Source organism: Sturnira hondurensis, unplaced genomic scaffold, assembly GCF_014824575.4.
Source record: "Sturnira hondurensis isolate 20B ecotype Veracruz unplaced genomic scaffold, ASM1482457v3 Scaffold0018728, whole genome shotgun sequence".
NCBI lineage: Eukaryota > Metazoa > Chordata > Mammalia > Chiroptera > Phyllostomidae > Sturnira > Sturnira hondurensis.
In genome coordinates, this window is record NW_028091359.1 from 17,787,756 (window position 1) to 17,810,455 (window position 22,700).

Here is a 22,700-nt window from a genome sequence, read left to right on the forward strand (position 1 = left end):
ATGGCGTCCCCTCTGCAGTCTCCTGCCGCAGCCCCCACAGGTGCGGCAGCTGCCACCGTCACCAGGCCCACGCGTTTTGTCCCACTGCATGCGAGTGTGTCACCGCCGCCAGCCCTGCCCCCTGAGGCCTGCATGGTCCGTCTCATTGTGCGCAAATGTGTGACCGCGGTCAGTCTGCCACACACCCTCACTGGATCCGGGCCACTTGCGCGCCTAGGTCTGGGGATCTTTCCTGCCTGACCCTGCTCCGCTGCTGGCTCCACCCCTCTTACCGTCCCCGTTGAATGGTTAGTGGTTGTTGGACTTCTGTATAATTCAATTTTCTGTTTTGTGGCTGTGTCTTTGTTCTCCAAACCTTTGTTGTATTCAAACTTGGTTGTGGGAGAAGGCACAGTGTTTCCACCTATGCCTCCATCTTGGCGGAAGTCTACAATAATTTTTTTTAAACTGGTAACTTTAATCACATGCAAAAACTGTATCCTTTTACTCTGCCCCCCATTTGATGTTTTTGATGCCATAATTTACATCTTTTTATACTGCATTTCCATTAGTAAATTATGGAAGTTATTATTATTTTTAATACTTCTGTCCTTTAAACTTTGCACTAGAATTACGTGATACATACTACCGTATCATAGTATTGGAATATTTTGAATTTGACTATATATTTATATTCACCAGTGTGTTTTATATTTTTATATCTTATCATGTTACTAATCAGTGATAAAATCCCTCAACTTTGTTTGGGAAAGACTTTATCTCTACTTCATTTCTGAGAATAACTTTGAAAACAGTTTTTTTCATCACTTTGAATATAACACCCCACTCCTGCCCTGCAAAGTTTCTGCTGAGAAATCTGCTGATAGTCTTATGGGCTTCCCTTTTAAGTGACAAGCTTCTTTTATGTTGCTGTTTTCAAGATTCTTTGCCTTTAATTTTTTAAATATATTTTATTGATTATGCCATTACAATTGTCCCATTCCCCCCTTCATTCCCCTCCACCCTGCACACCCCTCCCCCACCATTCCCCCCGCTTTAGTTTATGTCCGAGTGTCACAAGTCTTTAGATTCTATATTTCCCATACTATTCTTGCCCTCCCCCCTGTCTATTCTCTACCTACCGTCTGTGCTACTTATTCTCTGTACCTTTTCCCCCCTTCTCCTCTTCCGACTTGCCTGTTGCTAATCCTCCATGTGATCTCCATTTCTATGGTTCCGCTCCTGATCTAGTTGTCCTCTTAGATTGCTTTTGTTTTAGTTGTGGTTGTTAATAACTGTTAATAACTGTTAATAACTGTAGTTTGCTGTCCTTTCACTGTTCATGTTTTTTATCTTCTTTTTCTTAGACAAGTCCCTTTAACATTTCATAAGGGCTTGGTGATGATAAACTCCTTGAACTTGACCTTATCTGAGAAGCACTTTATCTGCCCTCCATTCTAAATGAAAGCTTTGCTGGAGAGAGCAATCTTGGATGTAGGTCCTTGCACTTCATGACCTGGAATACTTTCCAGCCCCTTCTTGCCTGTAAGGTCTCTTTTGAGAAATCAGCTGACAGTCTGATGGGAACTTCTTTGTAGATGACTGTCCCCTTATCTCTTGCTGCTTCTAGGGTTCTCTCCTTCATTTTAATCTTGGCTAATGTAATTATGATGTGCCTTGGTGTGTTCCTTCTTGGGTCCAACTTCTTTGGGACTCTCTGAGCTTCCTGGACTTCCTGGAAGTCTATTTCCTTTACCAGACTGGGGAAGTTCTCCTTTATTATGTGGTCAAATAAGTTTTCCACTTGTAGCTCTTCCTCTTCCTCTTCTGGTACCCCTATAATTCAGATGTTGGAACATTTAAGGATGTCCTGGAGGTTCCTAAGCCTCTCCTCATTTTTTTGAATTCTTGTTTCTTTATTCTTTTCTGTTTGGTCATCATTTTCTTCCTTCTGGTCCACTCCCTTGATTTGAATCCCAGTTTTCTTTCCATCACTATTGGTTTCCTGTGCATTTCCCTTCATTTCAATCAGTTTAGCCTTCATTTGTTCCTCTAGTTTGTGACTAAAGTTAACCAGTTCTGTGAGCATCCTGATCACCAGTATTTTGAACTGTGCATCTGATAGGTTGGCTATCTCTTGGTCACTTAGAAGTATTGGCTCTGGGGCTTTGAGCTGTTCTTGAGCCATAATGTTTTGGCTTGTTCATGCCTGTTACGTATGAGGGGCGGAGCCTTAGGTGTTCCACTAGGGTGGGGCCATCCAGTCACTGGGTTGTGATGCTGTATGTGGGGGCGGGGTCAGAGAGGGGCAGTAGGGTTTGATCTGCTCTCTCTCAGATTTTGGTCCCCTCTGCTGCTTCCTGCAAGCAAACCTGGCCCCCCTGGTGCCAGCTCCTGGGTGTGTGGGCCTGTGTACCCTCCAGGACCCTGTGGGTCTCTCCAACAAGCTCTCTGTGAGCCTGTGAGCCTCTCCTGGAACCTCGACCCCCCAAATGTTTTTCCAATAGGTGCTTTTAGGCTTTAATTCCCATTGCTGGGGCCCTAGCCTGCGCAGTCTGTCTCACTGTTCACTCCTTTGCCTGGTTTATCTGCATGCGAATGTGTGACCGCTATCAGCCAGCCGCCTTGCACCCTCACTGGGTCTGCCTGTTGCCACCCCACACCTGGGATCTGACAACCACCGCCTATGTGCCCAGGTCGGTCTGGCTGACCTTTCCTGCCTGACCCCCCATCTGCCAGACACTGACTCTGCCCCTCTTACCAGTTTGACTGAATGGTTCATTGTTGTCGGACTTCCATACAGTTCAATTTTCTGTGTTTTGGTTGTGTTTTTGTTACTAAAACTTTGTCATCTTTAAACTTGGTTGTGCAAGGAGGCACAGTGTTTCCACCTATGGCTCCATCTTGGCTGGAAGTCTGCCTTTAATTTTTGACTGTCTTATTATAAGGTGTCTCGCAGAACTCTTTTGGTTGAATTTGTTTACAGACCTATAAGGTTCAAGAACTTGGATGTTTAATCTCTCTTCAGACTTGAGAAGTTCTCAGGTGTTATTTTTTAAATGTCCTGCCCCTTTCTGACTCTGCTTTGACTGCCATAATGTATATATTCTTTCTCTTATTGGTGTTCTGTAAGTCCAAATGCTTTCTTCATTCATCTTTATTTTTTTAATATATTTTATTGATTATACCATTACAGTTGTTCTATTCCCCCCTTCATTCCCCTCCACCCTACACACCCCTCCCCCACCCTTCCCCCCTTTAGTTTATGCCCACATGTCTCAAGTTCTTTAGATTCTATATTTCCCCTACTATTCTTGCCCTGCCCCCTATCTATTTTTTACCTACCGTCTATGCTACTTATTTTCTGTATCTTCTCCCCCCTTCTCCTCCTCCCACTCCCCTGTTGCTAACCCTCCATGTGTTCTTCATTTCTATGGTTCCACTCCTGATCTAGCTGTCCTCTTGGTTTGTTTTTGTTTTAGGTGTGGTTGTTAATAACTGTGAGTTTGCTGTCCTTTCACTGTTCATATTTTTCATCTTCTTTTTCTTATATAAGTCCCTTTAGCATTTCATATAATAAGGGCTTGGTGATGATGAACTCCTTGAACTTGACCTTATCTGAGAAGCACTTTATCTGTCCTTCCATTCTAAATGAAAGCTTTGCTGGGCAGAGCAGTCTTGGATGTAGGTCTTTGGATTTCATGACTTGGAATACTTCTTTCCAGCTCCTTCTTGCCTGTAAGGTCTCTTTTGAGAAATCTGCTGACAGTCTGATGGGAACTCCTTTGTAGATGACTGTCCCCTTATCTCTTGCTGCTTCTAGGATTCTCTCCTTCATTTTAATCTTGGCTAATGTAATTATGATGTGCCTTGGTGTGTTCCTTCTTGGGTCCAACTTCTTTGGGACTCTCTGAGCTTCCTGGACTTCCCGGAAGTCTATTTCCTTTGCCAGACTGGGGAAGTTCTCCTTTATTATTTGTTCAAATACGTTTTCCACTTGTGGCTGTTTCTTTCCCCCTTCTGGTACCCCTATAATCCGGATGTGGGAATGTTTAAAGATGTCCTGGAGGTTCCTAATCCTCTCCTCATTTTTCTGAATTCTTGTAACTTTACTTTTTCCTGTTTGGTCATTTCTTTCTTCCTTCTGGTCCACCCCCTTGATTTAAGTGCCAATTTCCTTTCCATCACTATTGGTTTCCTGTGCATTTCCCTTCATTTCAATTAGTTCAGCCTTCATATATTCCTCTAATTTGTGACTATAATCAACCAGTTCTGTGAGCATCCTGATAAACAGTGTCTTGAATTGTGCATGTGAGAGTTTCGCTATTTCCTGGTCACTTAGAGTTATTGGCTCTGGGGCTTTGAGTTCTTCTTAAGCCATATTTTGGATTGTTCGTACCTGTTAGGTATGAGGAGCAGAGCCCTAGGTCTTCACCAGGGCCGGGCGACCCAGTTGCTGGGTTGTGACACTGTATGTGGTGGCGGGGCCAAAGGAAGGCCATGGCAAGCACCCTTTGCTTCCTCCCCCCGCCACCAGGGGCTGTGCGATTTGTCCCACTGCGCGTGAATGGGCGGCTCGAATGGGCCACTCAATTCGTCCCACTGCTAGAGAATGTGTGACCAAGGTCAGATGCTGCTGGGTTCATTGCTGGGGGCTGCGCGGTCCGTCTCACTTCTCACTCCTGCTGTCCCAAGCCCTCACTGGGTCCACCATCGCTACCCCAGATGCCTGGGCGCCTGGGGTTGGGGGGATCCTTCCTGCCCGACCCTGCTCCACTGTTGGCTCCGCTCCTCTTACTGGTCTGGTTGAACGTTGGTTGTTGTTGGACTTCTGTATAGTTCAATTTTCTGTTCTTTGGCTGCGTCTTTGTTCTCCAAACCTTTGTTGTATTCAAACTTGGTTGTGGGAGAAGGCACAGTGTTTCCACCTACGCCTCCATCTTGGCGGAAGTCCCCATCTTCATTTTTTTTTAATTTGTTTTCCTGTGACTGGTTAATTGAAATGATTTGTATTCAAGTCTACTGATTCTTCTGCTTGGTCTAGTCATTGTTGAAGTTATTGAATTCTTCATTTCAGTCATTGTATTGTTCAGCTCAAAAATTTCTCTTTGGTTCTTTTTTATGTTTTCTATCTCTTCGTGAAATTTATTACTTCATTCTTATATTATTTTCCTTATTTTATTAAATTGTTTATCTTTGTTCTTTGAGCATCTTCAGAACAATTATTTTTAACTTTTTATCAGACATTTTGTGGATCTCACTTCTTTAGGGTCCATTACTGGAAGTTTACTGTGTTCCTATGGTAATAGCATATTTCCATGATTCTTTATGATCCCTGTAGGCTTTGTAGATGTCTGTGCCTTTGAAGAAGCCATCAGCTCTTCCAGATTTAATGTACTGGCTTTGGTAAGGAAAGACCTGCATTCATGGGCAGAGGCATGCTGGAACTTGCTGTGACCTTAGGTCTAGTAGTACATGGGCCGAGTGTGATGGTATGCAGTGCCTCTGAATTTGGGGGCATAGCATCCAATCATCTGAGGTAAGCTGGGGTCCATGACATAAACAACTGTATGATCATTGGTAAGAGCAGCAGGAAGCTCACAATGGCTGCAAGGGTTTTGGGGTCTTTAATGATACCCCCAGTCCAGTGTCTCAGGACTATACTAGGCAGTGGTGGTGGCTAGAACCAGTAGTGTGTACATTTGCAGGAACTGGCTGCACAGGGGCTGGTTGCAGGCAGATGTGCAGTGGTGGTGATGATCAGGGCCAGCATCAGAGGCAGAGGTCAACTTCAGGTACACAAGTAGCTGCAGCAACTCCAGTTGTCATTGTAAAATTGCATGACTATGGAGACTAGCCAAGGCATGTGCTTGGTAGTAGAGGCTAGTGATAGAAGTTGGGGCAGACACCTTGCAGGTGTGCAACTATAGGGTTAACTGAGGGGGGAAGAGCCATACAGGCCAATGACAGGAGTCAAGGTCAAATCCAGGCCCAAAAGCAGCTGTGGGGGCCTTGACTGTTGGAATATACTTGTGGGGCTACCAGGGATTGACATAGGAATATGTACAGCAGTAAAGGCTTCTAATAGGAGTCAGACTAATGGTGTGCAGGTGCACAGCTGTGGGAATCTCCTGCCACTTTCAGTAGTTATCAGTATCTTTCACTGGCTCTTCTGTCTCAGCCTTACTTTTTTAAAAAAGATTTTATTTATTTATTTATTTATTTTTAGAGAAAGGGGAAGAAAGGGAGAAAGAGAGGAAGAGAAATATCAATGTGTGGTTGCGTCTTGTGTGCCCCCTACTGGGGACCTGGCCTGCAACCCAGCCATGTGCTCCAGCTGGGAACTGAACCAGCAACCCTTTGGTTTGCAGGCCAGCACTCAATCTACTGAGTCACACCAGCCAGGGCTCAGCCTTATTTTTTTAAGATTTTATTTATTTATTTGTTTGTTTATTTTTAGAGGGGAAGGGAAGGAGAGAGGGAGAGAAATATCAATGTATGGTTGCCTCTCGTGTGTCCCCTGCTGGGAACTGGCCTGCAACCCAGCCATATGCCCTGACTGGGAATCGAACTCGATCCTTTGGCTTGCAGGCCCATGCTCAGGCCACGGAGCTACACCAGCCAGGGCTCAGCCTTACTCTTATGTGTTCATCAACAGGGGTGTACCTTCAGCCTTCTTATTTTTTCTCCTAGTTATTCATATTGGGTGAGTTCTATTAGCATCCTCCTACAAAGACATCTTTCTATTAATATCCAGGAGGTCAAGACTTATAAGAAATCCAAGTAAATGACATATCTTTTGCTAGTCTGAACAATCAGAATTAGGTATGGTTTCTTTTTAATACTGAGAAATTCCTTCCTCAAGCATAATTGGCTACTCTTTCATATATAATTGACAGTCTTGCCAACAAAGATGCCAAATGCTACAATTCACTGATTTAAAAATCTAATGGGAGTGTATGTGGAGAGTCTTAACTAGATTCACAAAGGTTAGTTCTCAGCCAACACCTAAGTGTAATGATTCTATAATCTCACAGGATGGAATATGAAGTGTGCAGAATGCAAATTAATTAATGCTGTTCAGACTGTACAATGCTTCCATCATATTCCAACCCACGAAATCAAGTCCTTAAGACTTGATTCTGCTTAACTTTCTGCAAATGCATCATATTTCAGTGGCATTCAGATTCTTGTTGGAAACTTCTATAAGGCTATCAAGCAGGTAGCTTAAATGTAATACCTCCAAAGTCAAACTTGTGTCTTTGATCCTGTTATGTTTTTCCTTTCCTTATTTTACTAAATGACATCACCACCCATTCAGCTTTCTAAATATTAAAAACACACTCAGCCAGCCTTAACTAACCTTCTCTCGTACTCCTTAGATCCAATTATGCCCCAATCCTGATAATTGTAGTTGGTTTTTTTTTGTTGTTGTTTTTTTTAGTTCTCTCAGAACAGACCCTAATCCACGATGTTGGGTGTGTGTACATTTGGAAGATGATTCCAGAAAACAATGGTAAGGGAGTAGGGAAGTAATACAAGAAGTGAAGCAAGTCTGTGATGTTAGGCAGGTATCAAATGCATAATTGGGCAGGTTTCCCTGTGGGCAATTGAGGCTCAATCCTATTGAGGAACTCTGGGAGACAGTATAGAACATACCTCAGAAATGTTTCACCTGTGGGACCTTATGCAACTTCCTATTCATCAATGGCTGAAGGCTTCTCCTGTCAGATACTAATTTCCAAGATCTTCTGGCCTGTCTCACATTTGGACTGACAGGAAGCCCACTGACAGAATTTCAGATGCTTACAATCAGAAACATCTGCGTGTACTGTAAAGGTGAAGCTGAAGGGATATGGTTAGGGTACTGACAATGTCTGGCAGTGCCCCTCACTGTGCCATGAGGGACAGTGAGGCATTCACTTTAGGTGTAACATTTAAGGTACAAAATTTACCTTTATTCTCTTTCCCCACCTCCAATCCTTCATACTTCCAGTCTTTGCTGGTGGAATTAACATTTTAAAAACATCAGTTTGATCACATGTGTACAGTGCTTAAAAAGCACAGATAAAGTCCAAACTCCTTGATTTAGCATGAATAACTTTACAGATTCAAAAGTTATGTTTAGTGGAGACTGAGAAAGAAAATACCTACTAAGAAGGGCTCCTAGTGGCTTAACTGGGCTTTTAAAAAAAAGCCCTAGCAGCCATTTCCAAACAGTGGCCTCTTGTGCAAACAGCACTTCAGGCAGAAGCCTGCACCAAGCTATCTGCCTCCTGCACTGACCTAACTGTCCTCCTGCACTGTTTCTGCCATCTGAGCCAGCCCTTATAGAGGATTTCCTGGAATCCTGTTTCCACCTATAGGACTGAAGCTTCCCCATTCAACTGGAGCTGTGCAGCTATATCCCCATTAACATCTCCACCAATGATTCACAGCAGCTCCACTGGAGTCCTCATTTGCATGTGGACAGACCAATCAAGCACCTTCTGTCTATATAAGTCATCTCCTCTCTGGCTCCTTTGGCTCTGGGAGCCCTTCCCTTTTTTTGTTTTTTTCAAGTATTTTACTTACTTATTTTTAGAGAAAGGGGAAGGGAAGGAGAGAGAGAGGGAGAGAAACATTAATGTGTGGTTGCCTCCCGAATGCCCCCCACTGAGAACCTGGCCTGCAACCCAGGCATGTGACTTGGAATCAAACTGGTGACCCTTTGGTTTTCAGGTCAGCACTCAATCCACTGAGCCACACCAACTAGGGCAGCCCTTCCCTCTCCACTGAAGACTCTCTGTCTGTCTGTCTGGAGCTGAAGCATGGAAGACGTTTTGCTGGAGCAGAGCAGAGCAAAGCAGACTGTTGCAGGAGCAGAGCAAGAAAGAGCAGATGGAACTGACCAGAATAGAGAAGAACTGCCAAGCCCAAGATGGGGCCTCACCCCAGGGCCACCTTGCCCCAGGGCCTCTTCACAGCCATTCCATTTCACAGCCATGCTGCTTCATAATTGAACTGTGACACTATTGAGCTGTTTTTCAGCCATGCTGTTTTCACAGCTGTGCTGTATCACAATTGAGCTGTTTTGCACTGAATAAAATTTCCTTCTTCACTGCACCCCAAATTAGGACTTTCTGTTGATATTCAATTGGTGCCAGTGAGCATTGTTTGACACTTTTTAGCCTCATTTTCTGCTACTTTCTTTTGTATAACTATGCTCTGCTGCATGAATGCTTCAGTTTTTCAATATCATATCCTCTTGTGCGTGTGTGTTGTTCTTTCTTTCTCAATCTTCCTCACTGCTTTACACAAAAAGTTCTTACTAGTCCCTTGAATCCAGCCTGAAAATATATTTTTCTGCGAAAACTTCCCTGACTTCTCTGTGAAAATATATTATTTATTCCTCTGTGTTCTTTAACACTTTGCATGTACCTCTACTTTTGCACTTTTCAGATTCAATTTCATTTGTTTATTCCTTTTCCCCTCACTAAACTGGGAACTCTTCAAAGATAGGTCTTATTCATATTTTTCGCCCCTGTGTCTACCTGCATATAGAAGGCACCCAATGAAGGTTTTTTAGTTTAATTTATCTGAGTGCATCCAAACAAAACAGATTTTTAAAGAAATGGAAGGATGCTTCTTAGCAGTTTCAGGAGACGGACACTATAAGCAAAGAAAGCAGTCTGTAAAAATGTATGATTGGGACCTATCAAAGAAATCTGGTTTATGTTATTTATTTATGAACTGCTTCAAAAAGGCTTTGAGGCAGCTATTTTTAAATGTTGGAATCTGTTGTCTCTAAAGAATGTACTTTTGGTTTATTCAACTAGAACACATGTTATGTTGATAAAAAGCGAATACTCTAAAAGGGGTGTCCAACCTGTGGGCATGTCTGGGCCACACAAAAGAGGAAGAGTTGTCTTGGGCCACACGTTAAATACGTTGCAACATGTAATCATAAAAGAATCTCATAATGTTTTAAGCAAATTTATGACTTTATGATGGCCACATTCATAGCCATCCTGGGTCATATGCAGCCCTCACACTGTGGGTTGGACACCCCTGCTCTAGCACAGTATAAACATACCATTTCATATGAAAGACTCCTTATATTATAACCACCCTAGAGGCAGAGGCCATGGATAAAATTTATCTTTTACATAGCACCTAGCCTAAATATACACAACTTTTTTTAAACCCTCAACTAAGGATTGGTTTTAGAGAGAGAGGGGAAGGGAGAAATATATAGAGAGAAACACAAATATAGAGAGAGAAAGACAAACATGGACATGAGAAACACTAATCATTTGCCTCCTACATGTGCCTCAGCCAGGGATGGAACCAGTAACCTAAGTAAGTGCCCTGACTAGAAATCAGATCTGCAGCCTTTTGGTGTACAGACGACACTCCAACCATCTGAGCCGCCAGGCCAGGGCTACACACATTTTAATTTTTGAAATACCAATCAAGGTGAGGTGAAGTGAAACTTTAATGGCTACCTAATTCATGTGAGAAAGGCTGGCAGACACTGTAATAATAATTTCACTAAAAAGCATTTTTTGGAAGCAATGTCAAATGAGTTGCTTTCAAATGAGTTTTGGCACAGAAGTGATTTTGATAATCTGTGGCAATCTATCGTCATTTACAATGAAGTGGGGACCTGGTAATTATCTATTTTAATTCCATAATATGAATAAAAAAACAGATAAATCATATTTCTCTCAGAACATCGCTTCCAAAAAATGCTTTTTAGTGAAATTATTATTACAGTGTCTGTCAGCCTTTCTCACATGAATTAGGTAGCCATCAAAGTTTCACTTCACCTCACCTTGACTGGTATTTCAAAAATTAATAAGATGCTAATAATGTTTTTAAAAATTTAGTTGCATTTCTGTTGTTATTTTTTTTAATGATAATGGTAATGATTACTGGAGTGAATTTTCCTGTCTCCCTGAGCACTAGCCTAGCATTATTCTAGCTTCAGTCAGTAATAACAGTAAAAACAGTAGTACCGTTTGAAAAATCTAGCAGTTGAGAACTTATTACCATTCAATAGAACTGTGGGATGTAGAGGGGGGTTGGGAGAGATAGTTGATCTTTCAGAGTACTTCTTGTTGTTTATTAATATTTTCTTTCTCTTGTTTTATTATTGATAATGATCTGGTAATACTTTCCGCTGCCATTTGGGGATAGTTTCTAGTGATCCAGATGAGTGAGTCAACATCTCAAGAGGAACCCAGAGCTGCTCAGGTACCTGACTTAGATAGGTTCCTAACCATTTAACCAGGAGAGAGGATTCGAGATTCAACTTTCTTGGGAGAACCAAGATGAAATATCATATTTTATCATTTAATTATTTTCTTTTTAGTTGAAGTATTCTGTATCAGGTTTTGACCCCCACAAAAAATGCTGCAAACAGAAGGGATCAACTAAGAAGCAGTGGCCTGTTTCTAGTTGGTTGACATTCATTATGTATTAATGATCCTGTTACTGTTTGAATTTGTTAATATAAGTACTTAGTGTGATTTTACTTTGTATGATGTTCACTCATTATGTGAAAATTTTTAACATAAGAAGCTTGATATGCTAGAGTATGTGATGTTAGTTTATTTCCAGTTCCTTTTGGGTACCACTTACTAACATTGTTTCCATTTTAGGAAAATGAAAAAGACAAAGAAGGAAAACAGGAAGCAACTGAAGTGAATGAGCCCAGTGAGGTAGAGTTTTCATGAAAAATCTGATGTTAATGCTGAAGAGTAAACTGGACAAATTAATTTTCTTATGAAAGAAGGAAAAGATGTAATATGCAAACAGATAAAATGGCAAATGAAAAAAATTAAGCTGCCTCATTTTAAGCTGTTACAGGAACCTTGCATAGATCACTCGTGAAGAACTATTATGAATTATATATATAAATAAAGATTGCTCTCTCTTTTTTAAGATTGGTAACTATTAAAATTTATTTTAGAGAGAAACAGACAGACATCAATTTGTTGTTCCACTTATGCATTCATTGGTTGCTTCTTATAGTTAGCACAGAGGTGTCCAAACTTTTGATGTCTCTGGGCCACACTAGAAGAAGAGTTGTCTTGGGCCACACTAAGGAAAACTGATGAGCAAAGAAAAGGTTTTAAGTAAATTTACGATTTTGTGTTGAGCCACATTCATATCCATGCTGGGCCGCATGCAGCCCACAGGTAACCAGCTGGACACCCCTAGGTAGAGCATTGTCTCTATATACCAAGGTAGCAGGTCGGTGTATAGGGCTAATGCTCTACCTAGGAGTGTCCATCTGGTGGCAAGGTTGCAGGTTGGAGTCTCTGGTCAGGGCACGTACAAGATTGCTGTCTGAAATCAGAACTATTACCCTAAGTACAATAAGCACCAGTTTTTAGTATAATTTCACTATCATTCTGAATATGTAATTTCCATGTTAATCATTTAAGTAACTGTGTTTAAGTAAACACAAGATATATGAGAAAGCATTTATAGAAACAGGGAGGCAACTAAAAATAGCTATGTAGATTCACCATTAAGTTGATTAATTTAAGTCTTTAAAATATTCTGTTATTCTTCTTTTAAAAGTACATTGTCTTGAGTATAAAAAGCTATTATGGCACTATTTATTCATAAAACTAACCTTTACTTTCTTTAATTAAGATGAAATGTTTTTCTTTCCACCACAAACATGAAAGGTGATTCCAATAGTAAAAGAAAGTAACATTTTCAAAAGTCTGATTTCACTATGCTGTGGTCTCAAATTATGTTTGTAGGAAGTATTGTATAATTCAAAGATTAATGTACATAAAGTATTATATTCTTAGCATATTACTTGTTAGCAATAGACAGATGTGATGACGCATTGACCCAATACATTTTACCTTCTGAGTGTAGTAAATAGACTGTGATTATTGCACTGTTTCTAATATACAGCATTTAATGCTAACAAAATTAAGTAAGAATGTTTGGTGACTCCTACAAGGCATTTATCTGCATTCTTTAATTGAGAGAGTTGATGCAACTTTGAGGAAAAGCAACTCATTTTGAAATTGTTTCTTTTTCTTTTCAGAAGCCACAGTGTCAACCAGGCAGTTCTGCATTAGATACCAGCAACAATGTGGCAGAAGAAGCAACAGATGAAATCAAATCCCAAGGTAGAGAACTAGCCTTGCCCCTACATCAGCAATTTTCAGCCTTTGTGCTGCAGCATGTGTACTGTGCGCCACAAGAAGTTTTAAAACGTGTGATACCTATTTAGTCAGGGGCACTGACCTCTTTTCCCTTAGAATGTCAAATTAAAAAATGACAATAGCAAACACAGTAGTCATCTGGTGTGAATGAATCAAAATTATACTTTTTTTTCTCAGATCAGAAATAAATTATTTATTTTTAGTGTGCTGAAGAATTTTAGTAATTAGTTTGTGTGTACTGTGAGATGAAAAATGTTGAAAATAGCTGCCCTACTCAATAGAATTTAAAACTATTATGTAGTTTTTATTAGCAATGCCTTCCTCAAGATTTTGCCCTTTAAAAATATAATCCTAGGACTATTTTAAATACAGTTTGGGAAATAGTTTAAAATATATTCCCTTTTCTTTCTATTAATACTTTTGAGGCAATTTTATGACTGAATTAAGATTGCTGATGGACACATACCAAACAACCCACTAATGCAAACATAAAGTAAGGTGCCCAAGTGATTAGGCCTGCATATTGTTTTTGTTTCTTCTTTTTACCCCTATACTCGACCACACATTTATACTATTTGAATTCTAGCCCAGCTTTCAACCAAAGTCCGACATAATCATGCAAATAGATTGAAAATTTATATGATCAAAAAGGCAACAGATTAAGTTGCCTTTCTGAGCAAGACATTCATCCCTTTCACTCATTCTTCAAATTGCAGATACTTCATGAAATCCTATAAAACAAAAATTCTTTACAATCTTTACAATTTAACAATTTCAGTTTATATTTTGATTCATTGAAATTCCCATCGATTTGGTTTACAAGTGTTGAGGGTTTATTATGTGATAGGCTGCACTAGGCTGAATTACAGTAATAATTATCGAAGCATTTTCTAAACTATAGGTTGCTATGTAGACACTAGTTATAATTTTTAGGTGCTTGCTTTTCTCCAAGGTGTTTCTCTGTCTTTTTTAAAAATCCTTATTTGAAGACATGCTTATTGATTTTAGAGAGAGGGGAAGGGAGGGAGAGGAAGCAGGAGAGAAGCATTGATATGAGAGAAACATGGATCGGACCTGCCCCAACCTGGGACCCCTCATATGCGCCACAATCAGGGACTGAACCCACAACCTAGTCACGTGCCCTGGCTGGGAATCAAACTGCAAACTTACAGTTTATGGGTTGATGCTGCAACCAAGTGAGCCACAGTAGCCAGGGCCTCTGTCTTTTTAACCAAGTAAAAGCAATAATCGACTATTTCTTCTTATTAATACACACATTAATATGTACACATTAAGAATCAAACTTTCCAAAATTTATTCTGTTGTTACTGTAAACTTAGTACAATTTTCACAGCATCACTAACTTTTAAAAAGTTTCTTTGCAAGTCCCTCTTCCTCTGTCTCCCCCTTGGCCCATACCAATCTCTTGATTTCATTTCCTCCCCACTCCCATCCTCCACCACCACTACTCCATACATGTACTTTGCCTTCTTCTTAATGAATTGGGCCAGGTTTATACATGAACTTTTTCATTTTAAACATGCCAAACAGAATTGTGATCTTGGTAATTTGTTATAAATTTAATTAGGTGTTCACATTAATCAGTTATGGCAAAATTTGCACCTGCAAAAATTCCCACACATATTCCCTCAAGTAATTTATTGCCTCTCCAGAAAACATATCAATCAAGAGTTTTGGCTTTTTCCTGCCCTTGGACTTTCATTTTCTGTTAGTGCTTTTCCATGTAGAGTAGAGGGAAGCATGTTTTCTTTGCATAAGTCTGTTCATCCCAGAATATGATATATACTGAAAACACTTGAGTTTCTTGTTGTAATATTAAGTGCAATGCAATGTACTTAATTTATTCTGTGATCAGTCACAATTAAACCTAATATTCTGACTCCCCCATTGTGAATGTGTGTGTGTGTGTGTGTGTGTGTGTGTGTACACGTAAGAAGTGGGAAGAAGAACTGTTATTGCAATTTCAACATGTCAGAGGAAGTATCTTTATCTTTGTTTCATATTTCTCAGAATGATATTGTCTTACCAGGCAGCACCCAGAATGTGCTCAAGTACATTTCTTTGCATAGAAAACATTGTGGTTAAATATACCATTTGAATTTCTCAATATTTTACCCTAATTATTTTACTTTTTTAGGCTATGAGCTTAACTTGCATTTTGAGAAATCTTTTTTTAAAGCCATCGATTTGCTCCCCTCTGTTCACATTACACAGCCTAAGATTATCAAAGTTTTGTAGGAAAATGCCTTTTCCTATAGCTATTGAATTTAATTCTGGTAGTAGTTAGTGGTGCTTCTTTTCCTCCACTTTCACAGTAGTCATTCTACATTATGTAGAAATGTTAAGAAATCCTAATAAGACCAAACCAGCTGAGTTTCAGACAGGACCTGTATTTAAAGAGAACACCACACATCTAGTTGAATAGCCCTGCTGGGTCAATTTTTACCAGTTTAATCAGGACCCAGCCCACTAATGTTATAGGCCTTCTTGTGAAGAAAGCCTAATGTTATAGGCTTATTATAATTATAACATGGCCATGCCCAGCAGTGAGCCATGCACTAAGTACAGGAAATGATAAGTCACTTATAAGGCTGGACTTTTAAAATATGAATAAGGAATTCTTTTGTGTCCCTACCTATTTAAGGCATTTATGCCCATAGTGCATAAATTAATGCATCTTTGTATGTTAGAAGGTGGATTTATATAAGGGTGAAGGTGTATATGTTGGGGAGAATTTGAGAGGCTTTTAATTCTATGAAGAGTTTAGGAAGCCAATCCTGAAAAAGAATCTCAGTGCTTAGCATGGTGCTGGGCACAAAGGGACACATCAGTGATTTTTTATTGAGTGAATGTGTAAATGAATCAATCTGTCTGTAGAAGGTTCAGGAATGTTCAAGCACAGCCTTCCTAAAAAAACTCTACTGCCTGTTTGAAACTCTATTCAACTGAATCTCCAAGTTAACTTGCCCTTGGGGCACTGCTGTAATTTATTATGCTTGAATTCAGAGGTCACTCAATCAAAAGACAGTTGCAGAAAGGTTTGTTCAGAATCTCGATTTATTGACCCTGCTATTGCTGCACCTCCTTTTCTTTTCTTGGCTTTATGGCCCTAAGAGAGAAGTGTTTGACTAGAGTTATAACCACACACATCTACTTCTCTTCTGCATATCAGTGGGGACAAGGTAAATACTAAGATGATTGCTTAGCAACCCATAATAGCCAAGCACACTAGAGGAACACTAACAGGCTACAGTGAAGATAGAGAATGCCCTAGTTCATGTGGGAGTTTACTAATGAATGATGGCAGATGGGTAAATATTAATTTGTTATATGTCTGTAACACTACTCTTACAGCAGGAGAAGGAATATCTATTTGCCTTGGGTTTTTATGGAAAGGTTAGAAGCAAAAAGAGTGCATTCGAAAATGCAAACTTGAAAGAATTGCTCTTCGACACTTATTTAAAATCAAAATATGAAAACTGCATATTAGTGAGCATTTATAAAACAAAATGGATGGATGTGTTACAAAACAGAATGGATCCCCTACTCCAAAAAAAGGTGGCTAATCTGTTTCTAAATCCAATTGAGAGGTAAGGGGGAGTGTTTTGCTCCCGTCCTCACTTCTCCATGTTGGAATAAGAGAATTAGCCAAAGAGGAAATGAAAACTTGGAGGGAGGTTCATAAGTACCATCCACTATTGGAATTAAGACATTCTTTAGATTAAATGTGGGCTTTTCAAGGGTTTCTTTATAGATTACTTAATTATACTTTCCTTTGTTCTGATAGTTTCTCAGATTTCCTTTTTCTTAATGACCTTGACAGTGGTCAGGTTTGGATCACCACCCATCCCCGGATTTAAATGGATGAGGTCAGCTCTGTCTAAACCAAATGGATTAAGGATGAGAGAAGGGTGGTTCCCCAGAGGGATTTGGGCAGACAAAAATATTTATCACTGGAGAGGAAGTAGTCGACTGTGTCATATGGTACAGAGAAATAAAATGTGTGTCAAGGCATACTACCAGGTATTTTTGTAGAATGTCCCTAATTGGGATTGGTCTGATGGGATTTTAAAAATCATGATTAGATTGGGGCCATGGGTTTGGGGGAGGAAGACTGCAGAAGTAAAATGCTATTCTCATCATATCCTACCATGCATGTCGTATGTGCTATTAGCGTGGGTTTTACTGTTGATGTTAATTTTTTTCATCTGGCCGAAATAGTTCTTGTCAGGTTTGTCCACTGTAAGTTCACCCCTTTCACCTCATTAACATACCATACTACGCACGGCCCATACTTAAAGACAAAAGAATTATGTTCTACCTCTTTGAGGGCAGAGTATCTACAAAATTATTTGGAATAATTTTGTAGATACCTCCTTTTTCTCTGGGGGGGTCCCCCCATAATAGGTTTGCTTTGCCCGCCACCAGGGGAAAGACATCTCTCAATGCCAGAGATTGGTTAAAAGGAAATAAATTATTTATTTAAAGGTTATACAGACTTAGAGTAATGACTTAATGTCTTTGTTTAAAAGCTCAAGTCCTTTAAAATACCCACAGATGCACACAGTCCTTCCTTCTCCCTCTGCCCAGTCCAGGGTACCATATCTCAGGAAAAGAACTAGAAGTCCGTAGTTCAGGTTCCCAGTACCATCAGCTGTGTCACTGCCACAATCTCCAGTCAATCCAAAACCACGTGGCACCTTCTCATGGCCCACCAGCAAGAATCCTTTCACCCCTTCTCTTCCAGGCAAAGTCTCTCCTGCTTCCTAAGCCATGTGGCACAAGGGAGCACCCAAAGCTGAGTGGTTCCAACTCTAGCCCAAGCTGTGTGGTTCCAACTTCTGCCAAAGCCCAAACTGGTATGGCTGCCATGCCTGGGTTTAAATCCCCACACCAATCTTCCTCTGCAGCCCCATTTCTGGCTCCTCCACAGTCAGTTACACCTGCCAGCACTCCTGTATTCTTCCAGCTTTACTGGGCTGCCATAGTAAGTCTGGGCAGGTGTGGCCTCATGGCATAGAGCCAGTCATCTCCAAGCTCTCACACAGGTGCTATAATCAGGGGGAATTTCTTCCCAGTTACATCCTGGGTGAAGTCACTCCCATCCCCCTGGCTCAAAGCATATAGCCACAGCTATTCAACATATCTATGAAACCAGGTAAAGGTTTATAAATATGTTAAATGACCATGGCAGAGGTTAGCTGCAAAGCTGTTGCTGTACAAAACAGCTCTCAATAGCCCTGCTTCATGTGTCCCATCCCCCAGCTCAGACTGGTGATGGTAAGGACATTGTATGTATATTTTTCTCTAATATTTCCTGAACAACCTGAGTTCTGGGCTCCATTACAAATCCCTATTTGCCCCCCTCCCTGGCTGTACCCTGTTACAATATCAGTATGGATTTATGGATATTTCTTTTATACTTGGTTATAATCCAATAGTACTTTATTTCATTGCTCAACTTGTTTGATCTTTGGACATTAGGAGTTCTTTCAGTTGGCTGTTGTGTCCCTTTGACATACCACAATCATTGCAGAGTTTTTTTGAGTACTTTCTTACTTTCTGGCACAAGATGCTCAAAGCTCATTATGTGTATTTCCTGCCCCAGTCCTTAAATTAGCCATTTCTCCAGTGACTCCTAATTTTTAAAAAGTTGGAGAATGATATCAGACCAAGATCTGAGCATTAGGTATCCAAGCTTTCTAAATTGTTTTTTAATAACATTTATAAGATTCTTTTCATTTTCTCTAATTTCTCTGCTCTGAGGATATTAATTACAATTCTTTTAGAGACTCTTCACACTTATTCTATTAATGGTATTTCCTTGGGTAGCATTAGTTATTGCATTTGTTGAATTTAGTCACAGAGACAGTTTTCTTTAAATAGTTGTGATTCTTATGTGTATACTTACATTTGCATTTGGGAATCCCTGTTTGCTCTTTTGTGGATGGAGTTTTTATTTTAAGATGTGCAGCCAGTGAAGTCTGTCAGTGTAGAGGCATTATCCTGCCTCTCTCTCCCAAACCGCATTGTCCCAGTGCAGGGGTGAATGCCTCTTGTGCCTGATGAATAGCTTAAATGGTAATGAAGACACACAGAATGGTCAGCTATTCTCCTGCTACCAGTATCTAAATTCTTTAAACTTAGGGTGCCTCAAAGCTGCTCCCAAATTTCACAGTGCATTATTTTTCATCTGTATATTTGTAGTCCTATATTTTCTTCAGTCAGTCTATTCCCACCTACCATACATTTTTCAGAGACCCTCAGATTTTCTTACTAGTGAAGGCCTCCTTCATGAATGCCAGCATTCTTACATTCATATTAAATACATTCTCACAAAGCCTTTTCTGTCATAGAGATTTTGGTTGGGAGGGAATGTGGGTGCCTGTTCTCACTCTGCTATCTTGGTCTAATATCTCCATACTATGTTTTAAAAATGAAAACATGAAAAAGGATGGAAATATGAGAGTGAGAAGAAATAAATTTAAATATACATATATGGTAGACTTTCTTCATTGCCCACTCAACAAAAACTTCCCTACCTTTATGCCTGCTGACTGAACCCGAATATTATAGCAGATGGAAATCTCCTGATGTCAGAAAACTTGATCTAAATCCTGACATGAAGAAATATGGTTGGTCAAAACCATAGTAGTCCCTTTTATCTTTACTACCATTTATTAGAACAACCAGCTACTGTTCTAGGGGTGGACATGTAATCTAATTGGGGTCAATGAAATGTAAAGGAAGTGTTGGAGCAGGAATCTGGGATCTTTTCTTCTTGGATAATAAAACAGAACCTCAAAAGGAAAAATCCCCTTTGTTCTCAACACTTTATTCCTGTACAGGAGGGATGACTGGAGCTGTAGTAGCTATCGTTTTATCCTGAGGTACGAGCACAAAAAATGATTAAAGAATAATGAAACAGGTCCTGGCTGGTGTGGTACAGTTGGTTGGGTGTTGTCATACAAACCAAAAGGTTACAGGCTCAATTCCCAATCAGGACAAATGCCCGAATTGCAAGTTCAGCCCTTAGTTGGGATGTGTGCAAGAGGCAACGCATCGATGTTTCTCTCTCTCACTGATGTTTCTCTTCCTCTCTTTCTCCCTCCCTTCCCCCGTCTCTAGCATCAATAGAAGAATAAAAATAAATAAAACAAGAAAGATACTTAATGAAAAACAGTGAGTGCCTAATGACTTCTGATTAAGTCAATAATAAATGTCCTTATGGTTAAAGTCACTATTATTATCTGATTTTCTGTTACTTTCAGCTGTGTTTGAATACACCATTTAAAGAGATTGTATTTTCCTAATACTATTCTAAACTAGTAGAGATTAAAATCTACTTCTGATATTTCTCACATTTCACCTTTTTTCCCTCAGAATTAAAATTGGAGGGGCAGCCAAAAACCTCAACTGATTCAACAGAGGAATTTAACATTGGAGTCTCAAAGAATATTGTGGTTAGAAAACCTGCAAAAGTGGTTTTTGATTTGGACCAAACTGTACAGGATTCAAACCTAGACCAACTATGGAAGAAAAATCTTCTGGAAAGAGTAGAGGAAAGAGCTCTGGCAATGCAGCAGAGAATAATAGATAAGGATAACCTGAAGAAAGAACTAGAAAAGAAGGCTGAGAAAAAAATCCCTAAGGATAATCTGGCCAAAGAGTGGTTTAATATTGAAAACATGAGAGTAGGCGATCGTGTATATTTGCTCGACAAACTTCTACCCACCTTAGTTCTTGGAGTGGAAAAAATGTTAACGCAAGTGGAAAGAAAGAAGCTTCTGACAGAAGTTGATATTCCAACTAAATTTGATCCAATTAATTATCTGGGGGAATACTTAATGAGAAACAACCCTTATTATATCACAGGCTCAGGAATGTCTGGTTATCAGAGGGTGATGAGAGAAGTCACAGAAGATCTGAAGATACATGTTACCAACACTATCAACAACAGGTACAGTTTGTTGTATTTTCAGTTGGTGATACAGCTCCTTATGTTGAAAAGCATATAAAGCAATAATGTACTCATGCAAACCTAAAATAAGGTGGCTCTCGCTCTGGAGCACACTGGCACCTTTCCCCACTCCCTCCTTTCCCCAGGCATTTTTTACTGAAATCTGATTAAATTTACTCGTTAACTTAGAGAAAATGGACACCTTTAAAAATGACAAGTGTTTCTATCTGAGAACATGTCTTTCCATTTGTTCATCTTATTTTGGATCCATCAATATTGTCTTGAAGTTTTTTTCCCATGGGTTTGCATCTCTTATTAGACTTAATACTATTTTATCATTTTTGTTGCAATCATGAGACTTTCTTCTTCCATTACATTTTCTATCTAGATGTACTTTGAATACATAAAAGCTATTAATTTCTGTATATTTTTATCTTTTGCTATCTTATTGAGTTCTCTTACTGTTTATAGTAAATTTTTAGTTGATTTCTTGGGATTTCTAGGGAGGCAACCATACTGTCTGCAAGCAATAGTTTTCCTTCCTCCTTTTCAATTTTTATATTTCTAGCATCTTTCTCCTAGCTGATTACATTGGTTATTCCTCCAATATGAGGATGGAGATATGGGCATCTTTGTCTTTTTTATGACTTTAAGTAAAAATTACTCCTGTATGAATTACTACTTTACCATAAATAGTTTTATTTATATATATATATACCATAACTGCACTCCATTTGATCTAAAAAAAGATATATTTTACCACATTGGGAAAAATGCACCTAGTTTCTGTCTTATAGAGTGATCTTTAAAAATCAAGAATGTTGATTTTGTCAAATGCTTTTTTCAACATCTAAGGAGATGATCATTTGATTTTTCACTCTGGATTCATTAGTAATGAATTTTATTAATAGATTTCCTAGTTTTGAGCTATCTTATAATTCCTGAAATAAATTCCATTTGGTTGCTATATATTTGGTTACATTGAAACATACTTTCTACTGGTGAAAACAGAATAAATATTTAATTCTTTACTCTTAATTGCAGATTTTCTGAATATAGTTTCTGTCTTTCTTTCATCAATAGTCACCTCCAGTGGCAACCAATGAAATATTTTTCCCTGTTTGGGGAAGTTGTTGTTTTTTGTCTTTTTTAGTATTATGAACATATGGATTTTAATACATATTCCATGTATTTTAATCTATTATAATACTTTTTAAATGGAATTTATTGGGGTGACTTTGGCTAATAAAATTTTGTATGTTTCAGGTATACAGCTTCATAATACATCATCTGTACATTGCATTGTGTGTTCACCACCCCAAACCCAGCCTCCTTCCACCACCATTTATTCCCCCCTTTACCCTCTTCTACCTCCCCCATCCCCCTTTCCCTCTTGCAATCACCATACTGTTCTCTGTGTCTCTGAGTCTTTTTCTTTGCTTAATTCCTTCATCTTTTTCACTGAACCCTCAACCCCCTTCCCCTCTGATAGCTGTCAGTCTTTTCTCTATATTTATAAGTTTGTTTCTACTTTGTTTGATAGTTTATTATATTCATTAGAT

The 22,700-nt window shown here is 39.4% G+C and overlaps 1 protein-coding gene across 1 annotated transcript in view; it reads left to right on the forward strand.

Moving 5' to 3' along the window:
* Window positions 1-22,700, forward strand: part of EFCAB5 (EF-hand calcium binding domain 5) — a 115,161-nt gene continuing 92,461 nt past the window's right edge. The window contains exons 1-5 of the mRNA XM_037070042.1: window positions 1-40; window positions 5,321-5,385; window positions 11,625-11,684; window positions 13,037-13,121; window positions 20,562-21,138. Coding sequence (XP_036925937.1) covers window positions 1-40; window positions 5,321-5,385; window positions 11,625-11,684; window positions 13,037-13,121; window positions 20,562-21,138 — 827 coding nt within the window. The remainder of the gene's footprint in view (window positions 41-5,320; window positions 5,386-11,624; window positions 11,685-13,036; window positions 13,122-20,561; window positions 21,139-22,700) is intronic.